The 13,588-nt window shown below is 42.1% G+C and overlaps 1 protein-coding gene across 1 annotated transcript in view; it reads left to right on the top strand.

Moving 5' to 3' along the window:
• Window positions 1–13,588, top strand: part of HTT (huntingtin) — a 103,458-nt gene that overhangs the window by 72,928 nt on the left and 16,942 nt on the right. The window contains 8 exon segments of the mRNA XM_070948925.1: window positions 1,516–1,661; window positions 3,141–3,318; window positions 5,219–5,314; window positions 7,215–7,402; window positions 8,410–8,536; window positions 9,982–10,082; window positions 11,037–11,191; window positions 12,590–12,729. Coding sequence (XP_070805026.1) covers window positions 1,516–1,661; window positions 3,141–3,318; window positions 5,219–5,314; window positions 7,215–7,402; window positions 8,410–8,536; window positions 9,982–10,082; window positions 11,037–11,191; window positions 12,590–12,729 — 1,131 coding nt within the window.

Below are 13,588 nucleotides of genomic sequence, written 5' to 3'. Positions count from 1 at the left end.
TCCTCACAGCCAGAAACGCTTTGGCGCCTTTTGTGGGCTGTGTTGTCAGGGGGTCTGCCTCCATTGGGCTTTTTGCAAACACGGCATCTCTCGTCAGTTGTGTCTTGGTTTACCTGTGACCCAATCACAAGGTCTTGGTTGCGTTTCTTGTATTTGAGAGGAGGGATTGTTGCGACAGGTTCTTTGTAGTGTCTATATTTCCCAAAAAGGAGAAATGGAGAATGCTGTGGCTTGTCGGTAGCCGGCCCCTCCAGCAACCAAATCAGAGGAGGAGGAGGAAGTGTGGGAGTCAGAGTCAGCATCAAGGCAACCTGAGAGCTCCAAGAGGGAAGAGGGAATGGAGCTGGCAGAGAGAGAGAGAGAGAGAGGCGGAGTCTGGGTCATCTGTCAGCCCTCAAATAGAGAGTCAACAGCCCCCAGGTCTGGAAGTGGCTGATGAGGATGAGGAGGAACAGCTGGGTCCAGTGCCCTGACATGCAAATGCACAGAAGGCAGAGGAGAGGAGAGCCGTGGAAATCTATGGGCCGGTCCTTGGGATGGAACAGCCACCGCTGCTAGCGAAGCCCCACCCTAGCTGTGGGGATCAAAGGCAGGGGGCGGAGATGAATGGATGTAGCAGGCAACTATTCAACTCCCTGCCAGACAAACTTTCTAGCCTGTGAGAGAAAACGTTTTGCCGGGGCTGCTGGCATTCCTAATAAAGGAATCTTTTGAGTCCACGTCAGAAGGTTTGTCGTGTTTGGGGAGCTGGGTCAGAACAGAGAAAAAATCTTAACAAAGGCAGAAAGCAGCCCCAGCCTTCCTGCCGTAGCCTCCAGAAGAAGCCTCTAGAGATAGAAATTTTGTACCTATGAAGAAAGTCAAGCCATCTTATTCATAAACAAAACATCTTCAGCCATACAGAAGGCTGGAGCTGATGGGAATTAAGAATTTACATTCCCCTGCCCAAATTCTAAGGACGGGACATGACTTTTAGGACATAATAGGATTAACCCACGGCCATTAGAATAGTAAAAGTCACAAGGCTCACTACATTGCACAACCCCCCTGGAGCATCTCAATCACCAAACGCCAGAACCCTATGAAAATCCATCCACTCACCCAGCCAATTAGGAAGCCACCCCAGAAACATTTTCTGCTGTCACTGAAGTTTCTGGTATCCAAATAAACAGATACCTTCTATCCTGCAGCCAGCCTCCATTTTATTTTCAGTGTCTTTCTCCCAGCTTGGGACCAGAGTGGGTTTTTCTTCCGACAGTTGTCGGCTCTTGCTGATGGGAGAATAATAATGTGTGTGTTTTTTCTTGTGGAAAGTGGGTTGAGGGGTAGCTGGAGAAATAGGTCCCTAACGGCTCCCGGAGTGGGACAGAATGATTTTGCCCATTTTCAAGAAAGGATCTTTTCCGTGACTGAACTGTTTTCTTGGGTCCTCAGAAATTTGAAAGAGGAGACCAAATCACAACGCGATTTGTGTTATGACATTGTGTGTGTGTGTGTATTTTCTCCCCCACACAGGAGACCCAGAAATGTTTCAATTCGCAATGGTTTTAGCTCAGGCTTTAAGTCAGTATCTGGTGTCACTTTCCAAACTGCCAACTTCCCTTCGCATTCCTCCGGAGAAGGAAAACGACATTGTGAAGTTCGTTGTGATGCTGCTAGAGGTAAGGGCGATCACGATATTTTGGGGTGGGGGGGGGGGAATGTACCACATTTTTTGGACTATAAGACACACTTTTTTGTCTCCCAAAAGGGGGTGAAAATATCTGCATCTTAAAGACTGAATATTGCCGAAGCCCCACCCGCCGGCCATTTTTTGGCCTCCACACGCTCCATTTTTTGGGCCTTTTCCAGGCCTTTTTTCGGCCCGTTTTCAGGGCTTTTTTCAGCCCTTTTTTGAGGCTTTTTTTCAGCTCGTTTTTAAGGCTTTTTCCGGGCTGTTTTCGAGGCTTTGAAATTACAAAGCTTATTGGAAATATCAGCCCCGTAAAGCTTTTCCTGATCAGAGGATGATGGTGCCTATAAGTAATTTATTTCAGTAATTATTGAAATAAACTTTAAATAATCTAAATAATTAAAATAATAATTATAAATAAAACTAACTTATAACTAAATAAAAAAATAATAATTTCAGGGCTTTTTTCAGCCCTTTTTTGAGGCTTTTTTTCAGCTCGTTTTTAAGGCTTTTTCCGAGCCGTTTTCGAGGCTTTGAAATTACAAAGCTTAATGGAAATATCAGCCCCTTAAAGCTTTTCCTGATCAGAGGATGATGGTGCCTTTAAATAATTTATTTCAGTAATTATTGAAACAAACTTTAAATTATCTAAATAATTAAATTAATAAGAAGAGGAGGAGGAGGAGGAGGAGGAGGAGGAGGAGGAGGAGGAAATAATCAAGAAATTGCAACTTCCTGCAATAACAGTAGTGGAACTGCAAAAAACTGCGCTACTCGGAACATGGTACATCTTAAGAAGGTACTTGGTTGATCCCTAGGATGCTGGCAGCAACTTGTATCAACCATTAGCACCAGTCAATGGTAATTGTGATGCATTTTTAAGTGTCCAGTTGACTGAGTTTCATGTTTAATGAATAAAAGAAATAATGATGATGATGATGATGATGATGATACATAATTGGTGCCTTGGTAAGACCACACTTGGAATATTGCATCCAGTTTTGGTCACCATAATATAATAAAGATGTTGAGGCTCTGGAAAAAGTACAATAAATCAATAAAGATTATCAGAAAACTGAAGGCTAAAACATAATGGAGAACGGTTGCAGGAACTGGGTATGTCTACTTTAATGAAAAGAAGGACTAGGGGGGACATGATAGCCGAGTCTTCCAATATTTGAGGGGTTACCCCAAAGAAGAGGGGGTCAACCTCTTCTCCAAAGCACCTGAGGGCAGGACAAGAAGCAACGGATGGAAACTCATCAAGGAGAGAAGCAACCTGGAACTAAAGAGGATTTTTTCTGACAGTGAGAACAATTAATCAGTGGAACAACTTGCCTCCAGAAGTTGTGGGTGCCCTAACACTGGTGTCTTTAAAGACGAGACTGGACAGCCACTTGTCTGAAAGGGATAGGATTGGCTACACCTCTAAGGTCCCTTCCAACTCTGCTTATTCTTGTCCTAACAGATCCTGTCTTGGCACTTAGCACGCAAGCAGGTTCCCCTAAGTATGGATCTCCAGGCTGTGCTGGATTGCTGTTGCCTGGCGTTGCAACAGACGGAGCTGTGGAATCTCTGGGCATCAGCAGAGAACAGCAGCCAGGCCTCCTCCCTCATCCACTGCACCCGATTCATCCTGGAAGCAGGTGAGGCCCCCCCACCCCATCTCCTCTCCCCCACCCCCGGTCCGGTTTCACTCCCTTCCCTCAGCTTTTCCTTCAGTGCTTTTCACACGTTTTCACTTCAGGGCATCCAGTAAGTCAATTCCCAATTGTCTCGTTTACCTGAATTTGGAACCTTTTATTTCCTTTCATTTTATCACCTTCAGCAGCGGAGAATGAGAGGCTACTGTCAAGTGTTACTTTATTTTATTTTTTGTTATTTTACTTTATTACTTTATTTGTATTATATTATATCATATGATATGATATGATATTATATATAATGATACGATATTCTAAGATTCTAAGATTATATTTCATATTATACAATAGTATAATATTGTACTTATATTATATTAAAATGATATGATATTCTAATGTTCTATTATATTTTATATTTTATAATATAATATATTATATTAAAATGATATGATATTCTAATCTAATATGCTAATATATTTTATTTTATATTATAATATATTAATGATGTGATATTCTAATCTATTTTATATTATATAATAGTAGTATTGTATTTATATTATATATTAAAATGATATGATATTCTAATATTCTATTATATTTTATGTTTTATAATATATTTTATATATTATATTACATTAAAATGATACGATATTATAATATTCTATTTTATATTATAATATTCTATTCTATTCTTTTCCAATATTTATTCTATTCGATTCTTTTTCAATATTTATTTGATTCGATTCTTTTCCAATATCTATTCTATTCTATTCTATTCTATTCTATTCTATTCTATTCTATTCTATTCTATTCTATTCTATTCTATTCTATGCTTTTCCAATATTTATTCTATTCTATTCTTTTCCAATATTTATATGATTCTATTCAATTCTTTTCCAATATCTATTCTATTCTATTCTATTCTACTCTACTCTACTCTACTCTACTCTACTCTACTCTACTCTACTCTACTCTACTCTACTCTACTCTATTCTATTCTATTCTATTCTATTCTATTCTATTCTATTCTATGCTTTTCCAATATTTATTCTATTCTATTCTATTCTATTCTATTCTATTCTATTCTATTCTATTCTATTCTATTCTTTTCCAATATTTATATGATTCTATTCAATTCTTTTCCAATATCTATTCTATTCTATTCTATTCTATTCTATTCTATTCTATTCTATTCTATTCTATTCTATTCTATTCTATTCTATTCTACTCTACTCTACTCTACTCTACTCTACTCTATTCTATTCTATTCTATTCTATGCTTTTCCAATATTTATTCTATTCTGTTCTATTCTTTTCCAATATTTATATGATTTGATTCTATTCGATTCTTTTGCAATATCTGTTCTGTTCTGTTCTGTTCTATTCTATTCTATTCTATTCTATTCTATTCTATTCTATTCTATTCTATTCTATTCTATTCTATTCTATTCTATTCTATTCTATTCTAAATTGTTTATGCCTTCAAGTCAGTCTTGATTGCAGGCAAGTTCTTGCAGGCTTGGGGGGAAACGAGTGGTTTGTCCCAGATAGTTCCTTCCTAAGGCTTGAGGGACAGAGATTTCCCCAAATTCACCAGCTGCTTTTGTGCCTAGAGCAGGTCTAGAAGCGTGTCTTCCTGGCCTCCAGTCCAGTGTCTTTAACCACTGTCCCAGACTGCTCTCCCTGTCAAAGAAAATGAATGTAAATGGGGTGAGGGAAGTTCTAGGGGGGGAAAAAAATCCACTCACTCACTCCAGGCACAAGACAAAAAAAAAACAAACCCAAAACTTTAGGAGTTGGAGCGAGTCTGTATTCTGAAGTTTCTTCAGAAACTTTTGCTGAAGTTCAGGTGTGCCATCAGAGATCTTTTTTGGAAAATACGTGTTGCTTCCGTCTGATTTAGTGGCAATTGAACCAGGAAATCGTCTGCTGAGTCCAGAGAAAAGAAAGAAGATTCAGAAGGCTGGCAGTGAGAACGAAAGAGGTTCACAAACACCAAGTAAGGATAAAAAGTTTGTTTGTTTGTTTGTTTGTTTGTTTGTTTGTTTGTTTGTTTGATTATTTATTTATTTATTTATTTATTTATTTATTTATTTATTTATTTATTATTTATTATTTATTTATTGGTTCGATTTATATGCCGCCCTTCTCCGGAGACTCAGGGCGGCTTACAATGCGTTAAGCAATAGCCTTCATACTTTTGTATATACCTGCTTAGTAGGGCTTTCGGGGGCCCCTAAGCGGTGTTCTTTTTTTTTTATACAAAGTCAGCTTATTGCCCCCACAATCCGGGTCCTCATTTTACCTACCTCGGAAGGATGGAAGGCTGAGTCAACCTTGAGCCTGGTGAGATTTGAACTTGCAGTAATTGCAGGCAGCTGGTGCTACTTAACAGCGCTTTAGTCTGCTGCGCCACCAAGGCTCTTTCAGTTATAGGCCACGATTCTACCTAAGCTTAGAGTTGTATTGGATCTAATGGTGGCTGCAAATGCGTTGCAATTTAAGAGTTAGATGTGAATTTCACTTTAGGTTTACGTGTAGGGAATTGCTCTGAAGACAACCAGCGTAAGATTTACTAGGAGGAGGTGATTTTTAGCCAGATGATAGCTGGAGTTGAAGGCTGTAAGAGAAAGGTTGAGAAATGACGTTTCCCCCATCATGTCTTCTCCAGCCTCAGTTTCCCTTTGGTGGATATCCTTGGGAAATCGGAAAACATACACGCATCAAAGATATATTCATGCATTTAATATCAAACTGGATGGATGGATGATGGACAGATGGACAGGATAGGATAGATGATAGACATGATAGATGGGTAGATGGATGAATGAATGAATGGATGCATGGATAAGATATGATACAAGATAGACAGGATGAATGGATGCATGGATGCACGCATAAAAATAGGATACATGATAGACATGGATGGGTGCATGCATGCATGCATAAAGATAAGATACATGATAGACAGATAGATGCATGAATGGATGCATGGATGCATGCATAAAGATAGGATACATGATAGACATCATGGGTGCATGCATGCATGCATAAAGATAAAATACATGATAGACATGGATAGATGCATGAATGGATGCATGGATAAGATAGGATGCATGAAAGACATCATGGATGGATGCATGCATGCATAAAGATAAGATACATGATAGACATGGATAGATGCATGGATAAGATAGGATGCATGATAGACATCATGGATGGGTGCATGCATGCATGCATAAAGATAGGATACATGATAGACATGGATGCATGGATAAGATAGGATACATGATAGACATGGATGGGTGCATGCATGCATGCATAAAGATAAGATACATGATAGACATGGATAGATCCATGAATGGATGCATGGATAAGATAGGATGCATGATAGATATGATGGATAGATACTTGAATGGATGGATGCATGCATGCATAAAGATAAGATACATAATAGACTGGATGGATGGATGCATGGATGCATGGATAAGATAGGATGCATGATAGACATGGATGGGTGCATGCATGCATGCATAAAGATAGGATACATGATAGACATGGATGCATGGATAAGATAGGATACATGATAGACATCATGGATGGGTGCATGCATGCATGCATGCATAAAGATAAGATACATGATAGACATGGATAGATGCATGAATGGATGCATGGATAAGATAGGATGCATGATAGATATGATGGATAGATACATGAATGGATGGATGCATGCATGCATAAAGATAAGATACATAATAGACTGGATGGATGGATGCATGGATGGATGCATAGACAAGATAAGCTACTGGGTGGATGGATGGATGGATGGATGGATACTCCCAGTTCTTAACTTCCACTTAATTTATTATAATAAATGTTTGCTTTATTGTCCACTTAAGATTCTGAGTCCATTACGGCAACTTGTGAAGTGGTAGCCGAGTTGGTAGAATGCCTGCAGTCTGTCTTGGCTCTGGGGCACAAGAAGAACAGCCCCATCCCCGCATTCCTGACCCCCGTCCTGAGGAACATCATCATCAGCCTGTCTCGGCTGCCATTAGTCAACAGCTACGCCCGGGTTCCCCTCCTGGTACGTACTGAACCGGGAAGCGGAAGCAGTTTTCCTGCTTAGTCCTTTCTTGTTTTCGAAGGAATGAAGCCACGGCATTTATATTTTGAGATACCTATATTTATTATTGCAAGCACATGCTTCTTTTTAATGATCTGTCTTTATTCAGGAACAAAGTGCCCCCAAGAGCACAGCTTCCAAATCGCTAGTATTAGTATACAGGTAGTCCTCGACATACAACCACAATGGAGCCCCAAATTTATATGGCTAAGTGAGACATTTGTTAAGTGAGTTTTGCTCCAATTTACCACTTTTCTTGCAGGTGGTACACAATTGTGGTGTTTTTTTCAGTGATGCTGTAACTTTGAACGGGCACTAAAGTGAATTGTTGTAATTCAAATCGACTTACTGTATTTTTCGGAGTATAAGAGGCACTTAGTTTTTGGGGAGGAAAATAAGAAAAAAGCTGATTGGCGGGTGGATCGGCCTCCCGGAATAACCCCAATCAGCTGTTCCCAGAGGTGAAATTTAGCAACAGGTTCCTTGGTTGTGAGCTCTGTGCCTTGCTTTTTTTTGCATTTTTTTCCTGCCTCTGAAAGCCTCCAAAACAGAGCTTCAGAAAAAAAGCCTCTGAAGCTCTGTTTGGGGGCTTCTTTTCTGAAGCTCTGTTTGGAGGCTTTTTTCTGAAGCTCTGTTTTGGGGGCTTTTTTTCTGAAGCTCTGTTTTGGGGGCTTTTTTTCTGAAGCTCTGTTTGGAGGCTTTTTTCTGAAGCTCTGTTTTGGGGGCTTTTTTTCTGAAGCTCTGTTTGGAGGCTTTTTTTCTGAAGTTCTGTTTGAGGGCTTCTTTTCTGAAGCTTCTTTTCTGATGCTTTTTTCAGCCTCTGAAACCTCCGTTTGAGAAGCTGGTCAGGGCTACGTTCAGAGTATAAGACGCCTCCAGATTTTCACCCTCTTTTTTGGGGGAAAAAGGTGCATCTTATACTCCGAAAAATACAGTAACCATTTCTTCACCCTTCTATGTCGTGATAGGTCTGGAAATTGGGCTGGTCCCCAAAGCCGACAGGTGAATTCGGCACGACGTTTCCAGAAATCCCAGTGGAATTTCTCCAAGAGAGAGAAGTCTTCAAAGAATTTATCTACCGAATTAACACATTGGGTAAGTCCGGAGACTGGAAATGAGTTTCAGGCATGAAAAGCTGAAGGCTTTTGGTACAGGTTAACATTTTAAAATCCCTGTTAAAAAGTTTTAGTTCTGAGTGAATTTGCCTGCAATTCTCTGCCACCCTAAGCAGCTGTTGTAGGTCTGAAGAGCCAACTCAGGAAGAGTTCCTGAGAACAGGGACATAAAGATAGCAACAGCAATAGCCCTTAGAGTTATATTTATTTATTTATTGGTTCGATTTATATGCCGCCCTTCTCCGGAGACTCAGGGCAGCTTACAATGCATTAAGCAATAGCCTTCATACTTTTGTATATACCTGCTTAGTAGGGCTTTGCCCCCCCCCCCAAGTGGTGTTCTTTTTTATACAAAGTCAGCTTATTGCCCCCACAATCCGGGTCCTCATTTTACCCACCTTGGAAAGATGGAAGGCTGAGTCGACCTTGAGCCTGGTGAGATTCGAACTGCCAAATTGCAGGCAGCCAAGAAGGAGGGAGGGAGGGAGGGAGGGAGGGAGGGAAGGAAGGAAGGAAGGAAGGAAGGAAGGAAGGAAGGAAGGAAGGAAGGAAGGAAAAGGAAAGGAAAGGAAAGGAAAGGAAAGGAAGGAAGGGAAAGGAAAGGAAAGGAAAGGAAAGGAAGGAAGGAAGGAAGGAAGGAAGGAAGGAAGGAAGGAAGGAAGGAAGGAAGGAAAATAGCAGTAGCCCTTAGAGTTACATACCGCTTCACAGATGCTTTACAGCTCTCTCTAAAGCAGTTTACAGAGTCAGCCTATGGGTCCTCATTTTAATGACCTCGGAAGGATGGCAAGGATGCTGGCAGTCAGCAGTCAGCCAGAATTAGCCTGCCATAATGCATTCTAACTACTGTTCAGGGAGGGAGGGAGAGAGGAAGGAAGGAAGGAAGGAAAGAAGGAAGGAAGGAAGGAAGGAAGGAAGGAAGGAAGGAAGGAAGGAAGGAGGAAGAGGAGAGAGAGAGAATAGCACTTAGACTTATATACCGCTTCACAGTTCTTTACAGCTCTCTCTGAATGGTTTACAGAGTCAGCCTCTTGCCCCCAACAATCTGGGTCCTCATTTTACCCACCTCGGAAGGATGGAAGGCTGAGGCCAATCTTGAGCTGATCAGGATCGAACTCCTGGCAGTAGGCAGAGTTGGCCTGCTATACTGCATTCTAACCACTGCGCCTCCGCTGCCCTATTCTGTCCGGTCCAGGGGGTCAGTTCACATCTCCTCTTGATTCAGAGTTGAAGAGAGTCAGCCATGGGTCCACAGAGCATCTGTAAAGATCCTCGTGTTATTTGTTTCTCATTATTTTGCCGTCCCCTCCGGTTTTAAATAAAGAAGCCTAAGAGGCTCTGGATTCTGGAAGGCCAAATATTTATTGATGCGTCGTATTTCTAAAGCCGCCCATCTCACGGCCAGCCTGTGGTTTTCACCTTTAGGGTGGACCAACCGCATGCAGTTTGAGGAAACCTGGGCCAGCCTCCTGGGAGTTCTTGTGACCCAGCCGATCGTCATGGATCAGGAGGAAAACCAGCAAGAGGTAAAATAAGCAGGGGTCTTTGGTGCCCTCTGGCCTTGGTGGCGCTCTCTGTCTCTGTCTCTGTCTCTCACTGTCTGTCTCTGTCTCTCACTGTCTCTGTGTCTTTCACTGTCTCTGTCTCTGTCTCTCTCTCTCTGTGTGTGTGTGTGTGTGTGTGTCTCTGTCTCTGTCTCTCTCTGTCTTTGTCTCTCTCTCTCTCTCTCTGTCTGTCTCTCCCTGTCTCTGTCTCTGTCTCTCTCACTGTCTCTCTGTTCTCTCTCTCTCTGTCTGTCTCTGTTTCTCTCTGTGTCTCTCTCTGTCTCTGTCTGTTTCTCTGTCTGTCTCTCTCTCTGTCTCTCTCTGTCTCTGTCTCTCATTGTCTCTCTGTTCTCTCTCTCTCTCTGTTTCTCTCTGTGTCTCTGTGTCTCTCTGTGTCTCTGTCTTTCTCTCTGTGTGTCTCTCTGTCTCTCTCTGTGTCTGTGTCTGTCTCTGTCTCTGTCTTTGTCTCTCTCTGTGTCTGTCTCTCTCTGTCTCTCTCACTGTCTCTCTGTTCTCTCTCTCTCTGTCTGTCTCTGTTTCTCTGTGTGTCTCTCTCTGTCTCTGTCTTTCTCTCTCTGTGTGTCTCTCGGTCTCTGTCTGTTTTTCTGTCTGTCTCTGTTTGTCTCTCTGTTCTCTGTTTCTCTCTGTGTGTGTCTCTGTCTCTGTCTCTGTTTCTCTCTGTGTTTCTCACTGTCTCTCTGTCTTTCTGTGTCTCTGTCTGTCTCTGTGTGTGTCTGTCTCTCGCTGTCTGTCTGTCTGTCTGTCTCTCTTTCTTCCTCTCTGTAGAAATGCATCTTTTTCCTAGATAGGCCTAAACATCTGATTCTTTTCAAAAGTTTCCTTCCCACCCCACCCCCTGTTAACCCCCATTCCCACCTAAATTAGCTTGACACCTGTACCCTTTTTGTTTTGTTTTGTTTTTTGTTTTGTTTCCAGGAAGACATGGAAAGGACCCAGATCAATGTTCTGGCTGTTCAGGCAATCACCTCCTTGGTGCTGAGCGCCATGACCATCCCTCTGGCCGGCAATCCAGCCGTCAGCTGTTTGGAGCAGCAGCCTCGAAACAAAACCTTGAAAGCTCTTGACACCAGGTATATCGGGGGGGAGGGCGAGGAGGGGGGCTTTTGCTTCCTTGATCCCTCATTATGCCTGGATTAGGGGAACACAACCTATAACCTCCTTGGTTATGTGATAGCATAATGTACAAGCCTTCTGGTGGTTTCAGGCAAGTGTCAAAAACCAGAACCAAGAGAAACCTCCAGGACAAGACCCCGGAGTCAGCCACAGACTTCCCAGTGGCAGAACAGAATGGAAAGAGTAGAGTAGAGTAGAGTAGAGTAGAGTAGAGTAGAGTAGAGTAGAGTAGAGTAGAGTAGAATAGAGGAATGAAGAGTAGAGTAGAATAGAGGAATGTAGAGTAGAGTAGAGGAATGAAGAATAGGGTAGAGTAGAGGAATGAAGAGTAGAATAGAGTAGAAGAATGAAGAATAGAGTAGAGTAGAGGAATGAAGAATAGGGTAGAGTAGAGGAATGAAGAGTAGAGTAGATGAATGAAGAATAGAGTAGAATAGAGGAATGTAGAGTAGAGTAGAGTAGAGTAGAGTAGAGTAGAGTAGAGGAGTAGAGTAGAGTAGAGGAATGAAGAATAGTAGAGGAATGAAGAGGAGTACAGGAATGAAGAATAGAGTAGAATAGAGGAATGTAGAGTAGAATAGAGGAATGTAGAGTAGAGTAGAGTAGAGGAATGAAGAATAGAGTAGAGTAGAGGAATGTAGAGTAGAGGAATGAAGAATAGAGTAGAGTAGAGGAATGGAGAATAGAGTAGAGTAGAGGAATGAAGAATAGAGTAGAGGAATGAAGAGGAGTACAGGAATGAAGAATAGAGTAGAATAGAGGAATGTAGAGTAGAGTAGAGGAATGAAGAATAAGAGTAGAGTAGACGAATGAAGAATAGAGTAGAAGAGAATAGCTTGACTCCCTCTTCTTTGGGGCAGCCCCTGAGATATCGGAAGACTGCTATCATGTCTCCCCTAGTCCTTCTCTTCATTAGACATACCCAGTTCCTGCAACTGTTCTTCATATGTTTTAGCCTCCAGTCCCCTAATCATCTTTATTGCTCTTCTCTGCACTCTTTCTACAGTCTCCACATCTTTTTTACATTGTGGTGACTTTAAGCAGCGGGAGGTCAATCATGGACAAATCCCTTCTAATCCCAACAAGTGATTCAAAAGGATCAAAAGCCGTTTTCTTCCTTTATTTTCTCTCTCTCTCTCTCTCTCTTTTGAAGAACTGTTGTGCTTTAAATCTTGAGTTAACTTTCAAGGGTCCCTACAGTGAACTGTCGTAAGCTGAGGACTCCTCGTAGCCCATTTCAGTTGTAAATGTCACGTGCTTTCAGGAGGGGGGAAAAAAGGAATCTGTTTTAAAACGTCTCGCTGAATTGACAATATTATTATTCAACAATGCATTTTTTTTCCACTGAATATCAGGTTCGGGAGAAAATTGAACATTATCCGAGGAATTGTCGAGCAAGAAATCCAAGAAATGGCCTCTAAGAGAGACAATGTTGCTTGCCACCATGTATATCAGATGTGGGACCCTGTTCCGTCCCTGGCCCCCTCTACCACAGGTAAACGATGATTTATATATTTGTCAGTATCCCAACAATCATTGCACTACATGCAGAAACACAGAAAGAGATGCCCCACGCTAGGCATGCTTGGATTTGGGAAGAGAAATCAAGTCTAGCTCAACGTTAAAAAGCTCACGGCTAATTCTGCATTTTTAATTGGGGACAACTTACTCGACTTACGACCACAATTGAGCCCCCCCCAAAATTCTGTCATTAAGTGTGACATTTGTTAAGTGAGTTCTTGCCACAGTTGTTCAGTGAATCCCTGGGTGATGACCCGGGGCATGGCACAGAGGCAACAAAGGCAGCTGGCAGTTCAAACCGCCCCTTTATTGCTCCAAATTGCCCCAAATGCTCCTACGTTTCTGGCAAGTCCCAGAGCAAAGTGATGACACGCACGCACTCACACCTCAAGCAGCCTCTGGGCTGCGAATAATCCAGCCCAACGCTGTGAGCACCATGGCTGCAAAGCAAGAAATCCAGCAGGGCAAGTCAAGGAGTCCAGGAATCCAAGGAGCAAGGCAAGTAATCCAGAAATCAAGAAAGAATGCAAGGAATTTAGGAAAGTTCAAACGTCGGCACTCAACACTCCAGGAATTCAGCATTTGTTCCTGACAAATGCCCCTCCCCACAGCGTCTCCTTAAGTCTCAGTCCCCAGGTGTGCCTTGTGAAGAGGGGCGGGGCACTCTCCTCCTGAGTAGTTGGGTCAACCTGCACTGTTCCTGCCTTCTCTCCACTCTCCATGCTCTGGGATCAGGAGGGGGTGGTTCTTGCTCATGGCCTTTGCTCTGTCTCTCATGTTCACTCCTTAGCCTCTCTTGGTTCTCCCTGCCTACAAGCTGTTCTAATCCTGAA

This window comes from Pituophis catenifer, unplaced genomic scaffold (assembly GCF_029215685.1).
Source record: "Pituophis catenifer annectens isolate HBS135680 unplaced genomic scaffold, rPitCat1.0.hap2 SCAF_8, whole genome shotgun sequence".
In the NCBI taxonomy this organism is placed as follows: Eukaryota; Metazoa; Chordata; class Lepidosauria; order Squamata; family Colubridae; genus Pituophis; species Pituophis catenifer.
This window is presented reverse-complemented; position numbering and strand designations above follow the sequence as displayed.